Genomic DNA, 14,698 nt, shown 5'->3' with positions numbered 1-14,698 from the left:
AAATCCTTTAAAAAAAGAAAGAAAGAAAAAGAGAAAAAGAAATGAAGAAAATGGGAAAGGGCAGCATTTTAGGATAAATGCAATGGTATATTATGATAAAAATATAAGAAAAGCGGTTTCTATCTGTAGGCACTGCTAGAATATAGGGATCTTAGTTCCTACTATTTATTCTGAAGTAATAAGCTTACTGTTTTCATCCCATTAGAAACTAAATTAGCTAGGGATGTAGCTCATTGGTAGAGCATTTGTCCAACATGTACAAATCCCAGAATTGGGTCCCTGGCACAGCTAGCTAGAGAAATAGATAAATAAATCAGAATTAATATTCAGTGAATTTTCAGTTGTACAGATTCGCAGCACTAACAGGCTAAATTCATAACTACTTTATTTTCTGTGGCTAGAGGGTGATGAAGAAGATGAAGCTAATAAAATTGAAGCCTTACATAAAAGAAGGAACCTACTTGCTGCCTTCAGCAAACTTATCATTTATGATATTGTTGACATGCATGCAGCTGCAGACATCTTTAAACACTACATGAAGGTATTGTTTCATATTTTTTTCCTTCCTATGGGGTAGAGAAATAGGTAATTAAAATGAATGAATAACTGAAGCTTAAATTAATAGTTTTCATCAGTGTATTTTGGGTAGTTTTGTGATGAAGTTTCTCATTGGTAAACGTACTTAAGTTCTTTATCAGTCTATAGTGTTAATTAATTATTTCATACAGTATGAGTTCCTAACACTTTCTTGGCTTCTCTCTTTTTGTATAAACTCCATTTCCTCATCTTATAAAATCAGTGCTCAGAACTCTGGTATTGCCAGACAGGCTCGGAAAAGAGACAGTACTTCCCAGAGTATGTCCCTCGTTCTCCAGTCACAGGAGTGTTTTCTTTTGCCACTGTTAAGAATATTACTTGTACCTTTTAGTCACTTGTATATTTGTCTGTGTTTTTATATCACTATGTAGCTTGAATAACTGTAATCCCAATCCAAATTTGAATCTTCTTGTGCACTCAAGATATGGCTGGCTTTTATGTGACTCAGTGGCAATAAGCATGCCTAGCATGTTTGCAAACCAAGTTCCATTACATCACCACCAAAGAAAAAGAGATTTTTTTTTTTTCCGAGACAGGGTTTCTCCTTAGCTTTTGGTTCCTGTCCTGGAACTAGCTTTTCTAGACCAGGCTGGCCTCGAACTCACAGAGATCCACCTGCCTCTGCCTCCCGAGTGCTGGGATTAAAGGCGTGTGCAACCACCACCCGGCAGAAAAAGAGATTTTAAAGCCACTTGAGACTTCAAAACAGTTTTGGATTTAAGTGTGTTATACTAGGGGAAAAAAAACTAAATTTAGATCCATGTTTCTCACCCGCCACCAAACAATAACTCATAGTGAATCAAAGGCCTAGGCCTTAACTGAAAACCCAAATACTGAAACTACTATATGAAAACATTTTAAGACACAGGCATTGTTAAGAACTTTCTGAATAGGAGTCAAGTAGGCAAGGAAATTGCTCAGATTAGCAAGTAGGTAAGGACTTGTCATTAACTAGGTTATGCATAGTCACCAGAGTAAAAAGAGCATGCAGAAGTAAAAAGGTCTGCTTATCAAAAGTAATTAATATCTACAAAACAAATACCAAAAATCAAAACTGTCAATCAACAAATTGTACTGTGAGATAGATAGTTAGCTTTTTAAAAGTATTTGGCATTCTTAGCCATCAGGTAAATGTCAATCAAAACAACTGTGAGATTCCAGCTCACCTCGAATCAGATTATTATCATCAACAAAATAAATAACTCCAAATTCTTACAAGGATGTAGAGAAAGGGGAGCCCACATCTTATTTACTGCTGCTCAACTGTGAACTGTGGCCTCCTTTATGGAAACAAGTGTGGAGGTTAAAATAAAGTTAAAAAGTAGGAACCACCATGCCAGGTAATACCTTATTACCTTTTAGATAATGTGCCTTCCATCCTGTTATGAAGGATAAGGAACTAGAACATGGGAGACAGCCAAGAGGATCATTGCGAGGAGCTCAAGGCCAGCCTAGTTCATATATCATCAAGTTCAGTATCTCAAGACAAACATGAACAAAAAAAAAAATCAAACATCTAAAAGAAGAATGAGAAAACATTTTTCCATATATATATCACTTCCTCTCCTGGGATTTTTAGCTTTTTATTAGTTATTTCATAATCTTAAATATCAAATCGTTAATGTAAACAATACCATTTAACTCTTATTTTGAAGATGAAGAAATAGATATTGATAAAACTATTAATAGTAGTTACTTTTTCTTTCTCCAAAGCCCCCTCCTCCTCCTTCTTTTCTTCTTCATTGTTTTTCAAGACAGTATTTCTCTGTGTAGGCCTGGCTGTCCTGGAGCTCGCTCTATAGACCAAGCTGCCTCCCCAGTGCTGGGTTTGAAAGAGTGCATTACCATGCCCAGCTTCACCACTATAGTCTTGTCATGGAATTTCCTAATTCTAAGGTGTGTTTTCTTTTTATCTCACAGTATTACAATGACTATGGTGATATCATTAAGGAAACCCTGAGTAAGACCAGGCAGATTGATAAAATTCAGTGTGCTAAGACCCTCATTCTCAGTCTGCAACAGGTAAGAAATTGGGGGTGGGGATAGATAAAAGTTCTCTGTACTTGTTATGAGCTACATGTCTGTCTTATCTCATTTAACTTTTAATACATAGTGTGCTTTATATCTTAAATAGATGAAATACTAAGGAGACTTACTCTTGGGCCAAAGGGTGTGTTATATTGGAAAATTTAAGAAAGAATAATTTGCTTGCCTGAGTTCCAGGTCAGGCTGGTGTACATATCAAGTTCTAGGCTACCCAGGGCTACATAAGACCCTCTCTCAAAATAATAATAATGGCTTTTAAAATTAAAAGTAATTATAAATTGTACTTAATTAGCCAGGCATAGTGGCATGTGCCTAATGCCAGCACTTGGGAAGCAGAGGAAGGCATATGTGTAAGTCTCAGGCCAGCTAAGGTGATACAGTGAAATTCTGTCTCAAATTTCAAGAAATTGTTGTCAGTGATATTCAAATAAGAAAAAATACTGTACACATTGCATAAGTAACCCATGGTGGGAATTTTTAGAAATAGTCTAAATATTCATCAGTAGAGGAATAGTTAAATAAGTTGATACTTTGAAGCAGCTAATTTTGTTTTTCTTTTTATTTAGTTTTTTAAGACAGTATCTAGCTGTGTTGTCTAGATTGAGCTAAGGGATCCTCCTGCCTCACCCTCCCAAGTAGTTGAAACTGGGTGCACATTCAACTGTATCCTCTGAAAAGTTTTTGCAACTTAAGGGAACAAGTAAAACAAGTTTCAAAATAAAATAAGTAGTATGGTACTATTTATTTAAAAATAAGAGCTGTATGTATAGATAATAAGGATAAATTGACCTAGGAAATGCTCAAATAATTTGCTACATTCATTTGAAAAATCTGTGGAAGAACCATTCCTACTATTTAAGGCATAGTCAGGTTCAGGACAGTGTGTTACTGAAGAACATTCCAGAGATGGACAACTGAAAGCAGGAGTTCTCTCAGGTAGGTGGGTGTGATGAATGTGATGTAAGAACTTGAGAGTTTACTGATGGTTCCCAGAGACTCCAAGTGAAGAACACAAATATAAATACGGTGACTCAGAGTAGCTGTGGAACTAAGATTCAGAGGCAGATTTTGGTAGCCTTGTATAGAAGTCGATGGTGAATATTTAGCTCACAACCTGATAAAGAGCATGTGTTGGTAGCACAGGAATTCTAAAACTCTACCATGGGCCTGCATTTCTGAAAATTCCTATGATGATAAGATTAAAAGTTTTAAGAAAATAAACAGAGTAGATGTAAGAATAGATTCTGTGATCAAAAGAATTGATGCTGATTCGTCTCAGTGAAGGGGTTTATTCAAGTGATCTTCTGTACACTGATTTATTTTTTTCCACAAAATGCCATTCTCTTCACATGCTAACAGTTACTCTTTCAAACACTCAAAGTCTATGCTTCTTATTGCCACTACAATTAAGAAAAAAAACAAATCATAATATCCAGAACATCCAATGTGTCAAAGCTTCTCTCTACCATATGCCACACAAGTAAAGCAAAAGGAACAATATATGATATTGTTTTCTTGCCTGTCATCCTTAGAATGTCTTTCTTTGTGATTTTGCCTTAAAAATCAGTTTCTATTTACCTCAGTCTGTTTTTTGTCAAACTCTTCAATATTGAAAATTCCACAGGATCTCTGTGAAATGATTACAGACATAAATGATACAGGAGAGCATCCATGTACATAACCTGTCATTTATTTTCTACCCTATATGAACCATCCATGCAAGTACTATGAATTTGCTCAGACTGACCCAACTTTCTCTTTTATTCAATTACTAATTGTACAACATGTATGTATTTATTTTAATTTGTTAATATTTACTTTTGTGGAACTCATTGCATTATTTTCCTGATGGTATCATGGCTGGTGTTTGTTATTTTTTTTTTTAGGCCTCCCATTTTGATTCACTGTAGAAAGAGTTTATGCATAAATCTCTGACTTGTGTGCATACTGGACATGTGTCATTTCTAATGCAGTCTCTACATGCTTACTTTAATGGTATGCCCCATGATGGGACTTTATTGCAGCATTTCCCCTGACTTCTTTAAATCCTGTCAGCCAGCACAGTTGAGTGATTGTTGGACCAAAAGACCTTTACAAATGTCATAAACTTGAAACCAGATGCTCAATTTATTAAAGGTTATGGATTGCTGCCAAAAACAAAAAAAAATACATCCCAGGACCTATACCATTGAGAAACCAGGGAAATGAACTCTTGGCTGGCAGAAGAAATAGTATAAAGAACTTAGGTTGCTTTTTTTCACATGCATATATATTATAGAAAATGAATGGTTTGTGCAGGAGAAAGCAAGCAGGAAGCAGAACTCTTCAGTAGGTAAAGCCTTATGTTTTTCCTCTATCATGTATGTCAGGAGGGAATGGTTTTAGACAAGTCTGCACCCTTAAGACCCTGTAATCTAGAAAGTAGATTTATACAGGCACAGCTTAGTGTCTAGATTTGGTCATGTGATGGTGCTTTAATATTATTACTGGTCTGAAGTTTTATTTTTACTTTGATAGAATGTATGTCACATAGGTAATCACCAACCTAAGACATTTTGAGTGTATTTTGTTGTTAAGTTGAAAATATCTTATCCTTTTATATCAAACTATATATGAATATTCAACTGATATTCTGACCTACAATATAAGTGAAAAAAGTTCTGAGCCCTTTATATCATACATGCTTGTAGCTTTATACTGTGTTTCTGAAAATATACCTTCTTTCTATTATATTACCAATTCTAAAAGTAAATAAAATTTCAAATATTTCTTAGCCATACTTTTTTTTCTTTTTATTTATTGCCACCAGTTATTCAATGAACTTGTTCAAGAACAAGGTCCTAATCTGGATAGGACATCTGCCCACGTTAGTGGTATTAAAGAACTGGCACGTCGCTTTGCTCTTACATTTGGATTGGACCAGATCAAGACCCGAGAAGCAGTTGCCACGCTTCACAAGTGAGATAAACAACTCCTGTTATTCAGGTTTACTGGAATATAAATAAACAACTGTTATTTGACCCATTTCTAAAGTGATAAATACAGAATTTTCAAACCCTAAGATCTTAAACTATTAATGTAATTGGGTAGCACTATCTTACTTTAAAAAGGCTTTCTTAAACGTCCTGTGGGGGTTTTACCCCACCTTCTATAGTATAAAGAGAAAAGATTAATAACCTGTTCTTTGGTCTGTAAGACTATGATAGGGCATGTGTATTTAAAAAGATGCAATATTTTCAAAAGCTTCCTGGTGAGCATCATACCTCCTAAACTAACTGGGGACCAAGTATCTAAATAGTCTTTGGAGAATATTCTCACTCAAACCATTACAGACATATATTGTACCACACACAGAGAGCTGTTTTCACAATGCTGGTTGATACCATAAGTAACTCTCAGAAACAGATTTCCTGCCAATCCAGTTGCTTTCCAAGGTTTTATAGTACCCTTACACATATATTAGGGCTGGGCAGTGATGGCACATGACTTTAATCCCAGCACTCAGGAGGCAGATGCAGGTGGATCTCTGAATTCAAGGTCAGCCTGGTCTACACTGTGAGTTTCAGGACAGCCAAGGCTACACTGAGAAACTCTCTCTCTCTCAAAAAAAAAAAAAGATAGCTAGATAGATCATTAAATTAGCATTATTTTGCCGTATGAATTTACCATACTTGTTTTGAACCTCAGTAGCAATTTTACTATGTTTCTAAATGTTTTTATAATATTTGCCCTTTGAGACAACTACAGTATCTGAAGAAATTAAAATGTTATTTTCTTTAAATTCAGGGATGGAATAGAGTTTGCCTTCAAATACCAGAATCAGAAAGGGCAAGAATATCCACCTCCTAATCTGGCTTTTCTTGAAGTACTAAGTGAATTTTCTTCTAAACTTCTTCGACAGGACAAGAAGACTGTGTAAGTTGAACATACCAACAGAAGTGATTTTTAAATGGCACAGTTGAAACTTCTTTTTAATCATTACTACTGATAATTTAGGCCCTGGTAGCAATAAAAAAAATGTTTGGCCTGGAAGCTATAAGATGAAAATAAGTAGATGAAAATTATTTCTTATTCTATAGTTTAAAACGTGTGAACATTAAGTTATTTTTATATCACCCATATGTACTCTTACATTAATTTAATTTTAGTTTTATTTTCTATCATCTTATGTCAAGTCTGTGTCTGTTGCTGTGTCCACTTGTACATCCTGTCACTTGAGAGGCTAAGGAGGAAAGTTCCTAGACCACTTTGGCTATGTATCCAAATCTTAGCTCCATTGTCCTATCAGAAATAATTGGCTTTTCTTATTTTTTAATTTAAAACAGTCTAAAGAAGTCTGTCATTTTCAGAAGATGTTGATGAGATGTTGTAATTAGAGCAAAGTACTAAACTTCTAAAGGGAATGCTACTACACTAAATACCAAAATTTCCAAATCAGTAGAAAGATTAATTAGTTACAATGATAAATTTGAGTAAGCTAATGTGTATATAAATAGAAGTAATAGTTCAAAGAAAATGTTATCTTCATTTTGCTAAAAAAAAACTACTAGTAAGCCCATAATAAGGTCATGTAATATTATAAAGCTTATATGCTGTGTTAGGGGAGCAAAACACAAACATGCAGGCTAACAAATAAGATGTGGTGAGCACTAAAATGGGATATGTTAGAGAACAGCAAATGTTAAGTGTTTGGTAGGAATGGGATGGTTTGAAAAGTCAATTTTTATTTGATTGGTTTTGTTTCTATTTTGTAAGGGTTTTTTGTAGGTATTTTTATTTTTCAAGAATCTCATGTATTTTGATTATAAACCTTCTATACCCCCTCTTCCAACTCCCTCTAGAGCTCCCATCAATATATTCCCCTCTCAACTTCATAACCTTCTCCTCCTCTTTCTTCTTCATTATTCTTCTTCCTTCTTTAAGAGAAGTGACCTTCCATGTTGGAATATTAACTGCCTTGATGTTATGTGGCTTTTCTGCAAATGATAAAAGTTGATAAGTCCTGTGACTTGACGTTTACAGAGGATTGCTTTGGCTATTTGGAATATTTTATCTTCTCATTCAAATTTTTGGGATTTCTAATCTTATAAAAAAAAGTATCGCTGGCATTTGCTAGAGATTGTGTTAACACCTTAGACCACTTTGAATAGTATGGACATCTTAATAATAATTGATCTTTCCAGTTCATTAATTCAGATGTCTCTGTATGTTTTCATTTTGGCCGTTTAACTTGTTTCATCAGTGTTTTATTATTTTCTTAGAGATCTTTCGCCTTTTTATTAACTTTACTCCTATGTGCTGTATTGTTCTATACATTATTATTATATCTTGGATTGTTGCCCTTATTTCCATTTCAGATAACTGGCTGTTGGTATATAGCAATTCTACTGGTTTTCATGTTGCTTTTGTGTCCAACAACTTGAGTTCTCTATTGTAATAGTTCTTTGATAAAGTCTTGAATTTATATATATATATATGATCATACCATCCTCAGAGAAAATTTGACAATTCCCAACTTGAATGTTCATTATTTTTCTCTTATCTGATTGCTTTGACTAAATCTGTTTCTGTACAGGTGATTAAAAAAATGGGCCTCCTTTTCTTGTTCTAGATCTAAGGGGAAAAGTAGCTCATATAAATATGAAATAGTACATTTTTTCCTAGCATGCTAGTGTAAAACTCTAGGTTTGTTTCCTAGAAACTGGCTTGTTAGTATCATATATAGTCTTTATATTATGTTTATGTACTTCCTTCTTTGCCTAACTGATTCAAAGTTTTTATTGTGATGTTGAATTTCATTGACTGCCTTACCTGCCTTTATGGAGATGATCAAATGGCTTTGATTGCTCATTCTCTTGATGTGTTATGCTTATTTGTTTGTATATGTTGAACCACCCATGTATCCTTGAAATGAATCTTTCTTGATTATAAAAAATTTATGTTTTAATGTTTATTAGTGTTTTGGGGTGGTTTCATTTTATGTTATATTCATCACTTAGCCTGTTGTTTTGTTTTGGATTTTGTTTGTGTCTTTGTCTGACTTGATATCCAGATAATGATAGCCTTGTAGATTGCGATTGGAATAACAAGTATCTGATTCTTTAAATTCTTAGTAGAACTCAGCAGTAAAATTATCTGATGATTGGCTTTTCTTTGACTTAAGACTTTCTTTTACTGATTGATTCCCTTTTCACTATTGGGCAGTTCCAATTTCCTGTTTCTTCATGGGTCTATCTTGGTGAAGCCTGTATGTCCAGGTATTTGCCCATTTGTTTTATAGGCTATCAAATCTATCATTGTACAGTCATTTGTTCTTTATTTCTTTAGTAATATCTCTTCATGTTCTCTCTCTCTCTCTCTCTCTCTCTCTCTCTCTCTCTCTCTCTCTCTCTCTCTCTGTTTTTTGTCACTTGCTTTGTTTTCTGGTTTGGTCTTTTGAGACTGGGTCTTACATATTGTTACCCAGACAGTTCAATACCCAGACAGGGTAACAATATGCTAATCTTGAACCTATGATAATCCTCCTCCCTCAGCCCCCTGAGTGTTAGGTTTACAGATGTGTACTGCCACATCTGTTGTCTACTCTAGTCTTTATTATTTTTCCCTGCCCTAATTTAAGTCTAGTTGGATTCTTTCTTTCCAGCTTGCTAGGTGCTGTAATAGCTTGAGCTATGGCTGCTTTTGTGATGTAAATGTTGATTGCTATAAACTAAGTGCTGTGCTTGTTGCACCCTTAGTTTTGGTGAGTCGGGTTTCGCATTTAATTATTTCAACTGCTTGCTTAATTGAGCTGGAGATGTGGCTGAGCAGTTTAGAGTAAGGCTGCTTTTTCAGAAGACCCAGGTTTGATTCTTGACACCTACATGGTGCTGACAGCCTTCATAATCCTAGTGCTAGGGATTGGGCACCCTCACCCCCAGCACTGCATGTATGTGGTGTGTAGATATATAGGCAGTCAAAACACCCATAAATTTTTTTAAAAATAGGACTTTAGTTTCCTTTTTAATGTTTTTGCTGTATTTGTTGCTATATTACTATATAGGTAAGTAAAACTTAAGAATTGATATTTTCTTTTACTGTCTACTTTGTCATTCAGAAATTGAGGTTTTTGATCCAGATAAAATTGGATTTTGTTCAGGGCTAGAGAAACAGATCTGGTTTTGTTGTTGAGGAGGCAGATACTCGGTTTTGCAATTACCAGTTGTTGGACAGGCTGTCTTTTTCAGTGTGTGTTTTTTACTTCTCTGCCAAAAATTAAGGAGGCTTAGTTATATATTTTGTTTCTGGGTTCTCTACTGTGTCCTATTGGTCTATATGCCTATTTTTGGGCCAATACTAAGCTGTCTCTGTCAGAGTAGCCCTTTGGTCTGCTAATATACAGCCTATTCTTTCAGGGGGTTTTGTTTTGTTGTAGGTCCTTTTGCTGTGTCTGCTTTCCTGCATCCATCTCTTATGGAATGTGTTCCTTACTGCCTGTTATCTTGGATAAAATGTTCTTCTTTCTCTGTGGATAATATTCCTCTTAGGATGTTCTGGAGTTTAGGCTTGGTAGTTATGAATTTTCTTAGTTTGGACTTCTCAAGAAATAGGCTTATTTTTCCATACTTTATTTTGTGTGTTTCTACACATGAACATGTATGTATACACATTTACACATGCAAATGCCAAAGTGTATATGGAGGTTAGAGAGCAACCTGAAATAAATAGTTGGTTCTCTTCTTTCATAAATGAATTGTACTCTAATTGTTCAGCATTTTTAGCCCACTGAGCCATCTCCATCTGCGCTATCCATAAATTTTAAGTGATAATTTTACAAGATGTGGTGATCTTGGTTTATAGTTATTTACTTTCAGGATTTGAAATCTATAATTTTGTGGTTTCCTGGCTATTATGGTTACTGATGAAAGATCTGGTATTATTCTGGTGTTTCTATGTATGTGAATCGCTGTTTTTCCCTTACAACTTTAATGTTGTTGCTTTGCTTTTTGTATCTTTTTATGCCATGTCATGATTCTAGTTTGTCATATCTATTTAGAATTCTAAATGTTTCTTGCATTTGAATGTCTGTTCATTCTTAAGGTATTGGTAATTCTTGACCAAGTTTCAATAAGTAGATTACAAAAGCTTTTACATCTCAGCCCCTCTCCTACCTCATGAGTTCTTAAGGTCGTTTTCTTGACTGTGTTTCCCATTTCTTGGATGATTTGGTCGTGTTCATTAGGTCTTTTTCTCATATGTGTCTGCATGTATTACTGTCATGACCTTCCTCCATCCCAAGGATACAGTCTTCTCTTCGGTCTTGTCTTTTGGTGATGGTTTCTGCTCTCTTCTTTGATTGATTCTTTTATTACCTGAATTTCTGTTTAGTCATAATGAGCAATAAATGAAATAGAAGGTGTCAAAGACCATGGGAGTATACAGCAGGTGACAACTAGTGTTTAGATGTCAACTCAACAGAAGAATAATTTCTCTGATGAAGGAGAAAACTAACAGGACCACTGACTCTGGAAACTATTGCTCCTGTTTGTAATTTTATATATGCCAGAGCAACTATGGTGTCTCACCAATACCTGTATTATAGTGTGTAATCTCAAGTGATGTGTATATGTAATTTCATGATTACATATCAGTCTTATGGGCACATATATCCATGGATAGACAGGAAGATGACTTCTCATTAAACTGTATAATTTTGATATATAGCCGGGCAGTGGTGGTGCACGCCTTTAATCCCAGCACTCGGGAGGCAGAGGCAGGCAGATCTCTGTGAGTTCTAGGCCAGCCTGGTCTACAAAAGCTAGTGCCAGGACAGGCTCCAAAGCTACAGAGAAACCCTGTCTCAAAAAACTTAAAAAAAAAACAATTTTGATATATAAAAAATATATTAGAATATGTTTCATAACTAGATGTATTGTCTCATAAGGACTGTAAGATACTTAAAAGCCTGGCTTTGTTCATTTTACTCAGACTAACACAAGAAAACAACAATTTCTCCCCAGTCTAAGACAAACTATATACAATTAGCTCATTTTTACCTCAGAGTAAGTTCAAACTAGACTGAATGTTTCTATAAACAGATCATAAGCTAAAATCTTTACAGATAAGCATAAGGACAAAGTCACAGATGTCTAACCAAGGTTATTAACACAAAGCAACCTAAGAGACTATACCAAGTCTTTGCTTGCTTAAGTCTGCTGATAAAGACCTGACTGACTCTCTGTGCAGATCTCTCTGCAGCTTCTCTGACCAGGCACTGTGCCCCTGGCCTCTGGTCACAGTCTTACACCAGAAACCTTGAAACCTTACATTACTCTTATAAATGGCTGCCCCTTATCATTTTCTCAAGGAATGCACTATTACCATAAGAGGTAGCTTTGTAACTTTTTTATTATTGTCAAAAACCCACTGTTTTACGTATGTATATATATACGTAAAACAGAGAAGAAAGAAATAATTAGAACTAGGACGGAATTAAAAACTAGTAGGCATTGTTACTTGAATAGAATTGAAACTGTAGAGATAGACCTATAACAGAAATGTAGACAGGAAGAATAAAGAGCGTGACTCAAACAGCACGTGTATGAATTTATTCCCTACTCTCAGACAGAAAAACTTCTTTAAGTTCAGTTTCGCTACACTGTGCACTTTCTCCTCGAACCCAGGGTGCTGGTCTCCCGCGCTTCAGTAAGAAAGTGTTGTAGTCTCAGTGTTTCTTTCCCAATGGTGAGGTCCCAATTACTATGTTTACCTTAGTTCTGTTAATCTGCAGCAGAGCGTTCTCACAAAGGTCTGTCATATGTGAGGCTTCCTGCTGCTGTGGCCATGGTGGGACGCATAAGTTAGGAATCCCCTCAGCTTCAGACTCCCTTCCTCCTCTTCTGCTGTCGTCTCCACAGCCTGTGCTGCTTTGAGTTTGTTGCTCCCATCGGGGTGCTCTGTGTTCACCATGCTCTTCATGGGGTCCCAAATCTTTGCCCAGTTATTCTCCCAGCTTTGAACTCCTGTATTTCTGGTTCTGAGTTCCTTGTCTTAATTTTGCATTTCTGACAACAGAAATTGGCTGTCCCCAGTTCCATCAGTTTGTCTAATGACTAAGAGTTCTTGGGCACACTTCCCTGGAGGCAGAAAAATCTGAGATACCTTACACCTCTCTCTCTCCTTTCCCCTCCCCTCCCCCTCTCTCTCGGTGGATCTCCTATATTCCCAACTAGCCTCAAACTCTTTGTAGCCAAGGAACCATCTGATCCTCCTGTCTTTGCCTCTTGGGTGTCGTTATTACAGGCCTGTGCTACTGTGCTATTTATTCAGTCTTGGGGATCAAGTCCAGAGTTTCATGCATTGTGTCTCCTTTAAGTTCCTTGAGTTCTTTAATAAATTTTATGATTTTTCTCTTAAATTCTATGTCCTGGGTGTTCTCTTTAGAGAATGTGTCTGTAAGATTAGTATGTTTAATAGGAAACATGCTGTCTTAGCTGTTTATGTTGTTTTTGCTTTTATAGCTTGACTTGGGCTCTATGTGTAGTGCAAGAATCTGTTCTGCTGTAATGTAACAGACTGCTACATTGCAGCTGCTGCATGACCAGAAGCAGGCAGATAAAGCTGGTGGTGGGTGGGCCTTTGAACCCACTTTCCTCATGAGTCACTTTTAACTGGTAAAGGCACTTCTTTCCTCTCCCATGCTTTTCTCCATCTGTTGTCATCTCTACACTCACAGGCCTACCTCCAGACCCAAAGATAGTTTGGGAGCCATCTTTGCCTGGTCCAGTTAAACAGCCCACCTTCCTAGAGCAGTTTCCACAATACAAAGCCATACTAGTTGGTAAATGCAAAGACAGCAAGGTGTGGCTCAAAGACTTACCAATGCTCTTCTTACCAAGACTTACTAGACTTCTTTGGATCAATATTTTTGTTTGTCATATCATCTTAGGACAATTTGCAGATGTCAAATTATTGCCTTGAAATTTTTCCCAGTTAAAAGGTTGTTAAGCTAGGGAAAGGATATGCCAGATTCCTCGTTCTAATTTTTCTGAAATCCTGTCCTGCCCTCATTTGAATACCTTTAAAGAAACGCGGAATCTTTTGAGGCAAACTAGCAAAGGAAAATATAGGAAAATGCCATGTGTATACACACACTCACTCACACATGCACCCTCACTGGCATATACTTCCCTTTCAACGGACTGCAGGAATGTGAAACACAACTGTGGATACGTAAGCGCTGACATGAAAGTCACTGCTGTTCTTTGTATGTTTGCAGTCATTCGTATCTAGAGAAATTCCTCACTGAGCAGATGATGGAAAGGAGGGAGGATGTGTGGCTTCCACTCATTTCCTATAGAAATTCATTAGTCACTGGGGGTGAAGATGATAGAATGTCTGTGAACAGTGGAAGTAGCAGCAGTAAAACTTCCTCAGTAAGAAGTAAAAAAGGAAGACCCCCACTGCACAGAAAGCGAGTAGAAGGTAAGTTCTGGTCTACATTCTGAGGCAAGTTACTTACTTTGCCTGGCTTACAGAAAATAAGTAACAAGTGATTTATTGAAACAAGATGCTATAAGGCACATGATGTCATTATGTATTTGCTACCAACTGAAATATCCTAGGACAAAGGTTGGCTATGCAGAGTGAGGCAGAAAAGAAATGTGATGGAACAGAGAACACAGAAGACAGAGAAAAGGATAAAGCAATTATACACACCTATAAAGTTGATCTCTAACTATATGACTCTTACTTAACACATTAAATTTTAAAATAAGAGTAAGTATTATATTAAAATACATCTTAAAATATGCAAAATCAAGTTTAAGAAATAAAATGACCTCAAGCTGGATGTGGTGGTGTATGATTGCAATCCCAGCATTTGAGAGGAGATGGAGTTCAGGGCCATCCTCAGCTATGTAACAAGCTTGAGGCTAGCCTGACCTACATGAGTGCATTTCCCCCTCCAAATACATACAGATTCATCGTATTCATAGAGGGTTGTTGGTAATTTGAGAGTATACCTCTGCAACAAATTAAACATACTAGACTACCTTTACAGTTCTGTCATTGCCTG

The 14,698-nt window shown here is 36.1% G+C and overlaps 1 protein-coding gene across 2 annotated transcripts in view; it reads left to right on the top strand.

The window, feature by feature from the left end:
• Nucleotides 1–14,698, top strand: part of Stag1 (STAG1 cohesin complex component) — a 305,897-nt gene that overhangs the window by 280,888 nt on the left and 10,311 nt on the right. For both annotated transcript variants that reach the window (XM_075964871.1, XM_075964872.1), the window contains exons 25-29: nt 402–541; nt 2,518–2,619; nt 5,453–5,601; nt 6,430–6,558; nt 13,901–14,106. In XM_075964871.1, coding sequence (XP_075820986.1) covers nt 402–541; nt 2,518–2,619; nt 5,453–5,601; nt 6,430–6,558; nt 13,901–14,106 — 726 coding nt within the window. The remainder of the gene's footprint in view (nt 1–401; nt 542–2,517; nt 2,620–5,452; nt 5,602–6,429; nt 6,559–13,900; nt 14,107–14,698) is intronic.

This window comes from Microtus pennsylvanicus, chromosome 3 (assembly GCF_037038515.1).
Source record: "Microtus pennsylvanicus isolate mMicPen1 chromosome 3, mMicPen1.hap1, whole genome shotgun sequence".
NCBI lineage: Eukaryota > Metazoa > Chordata > Mammalia > Rodentia > Cricetidae > Microtus > Microtus pennsylvanicus.
Note: the sequence above shows the minus strand (reverse complement) of the source record. Positions and strands in the feature narration are given on the sequence as shown.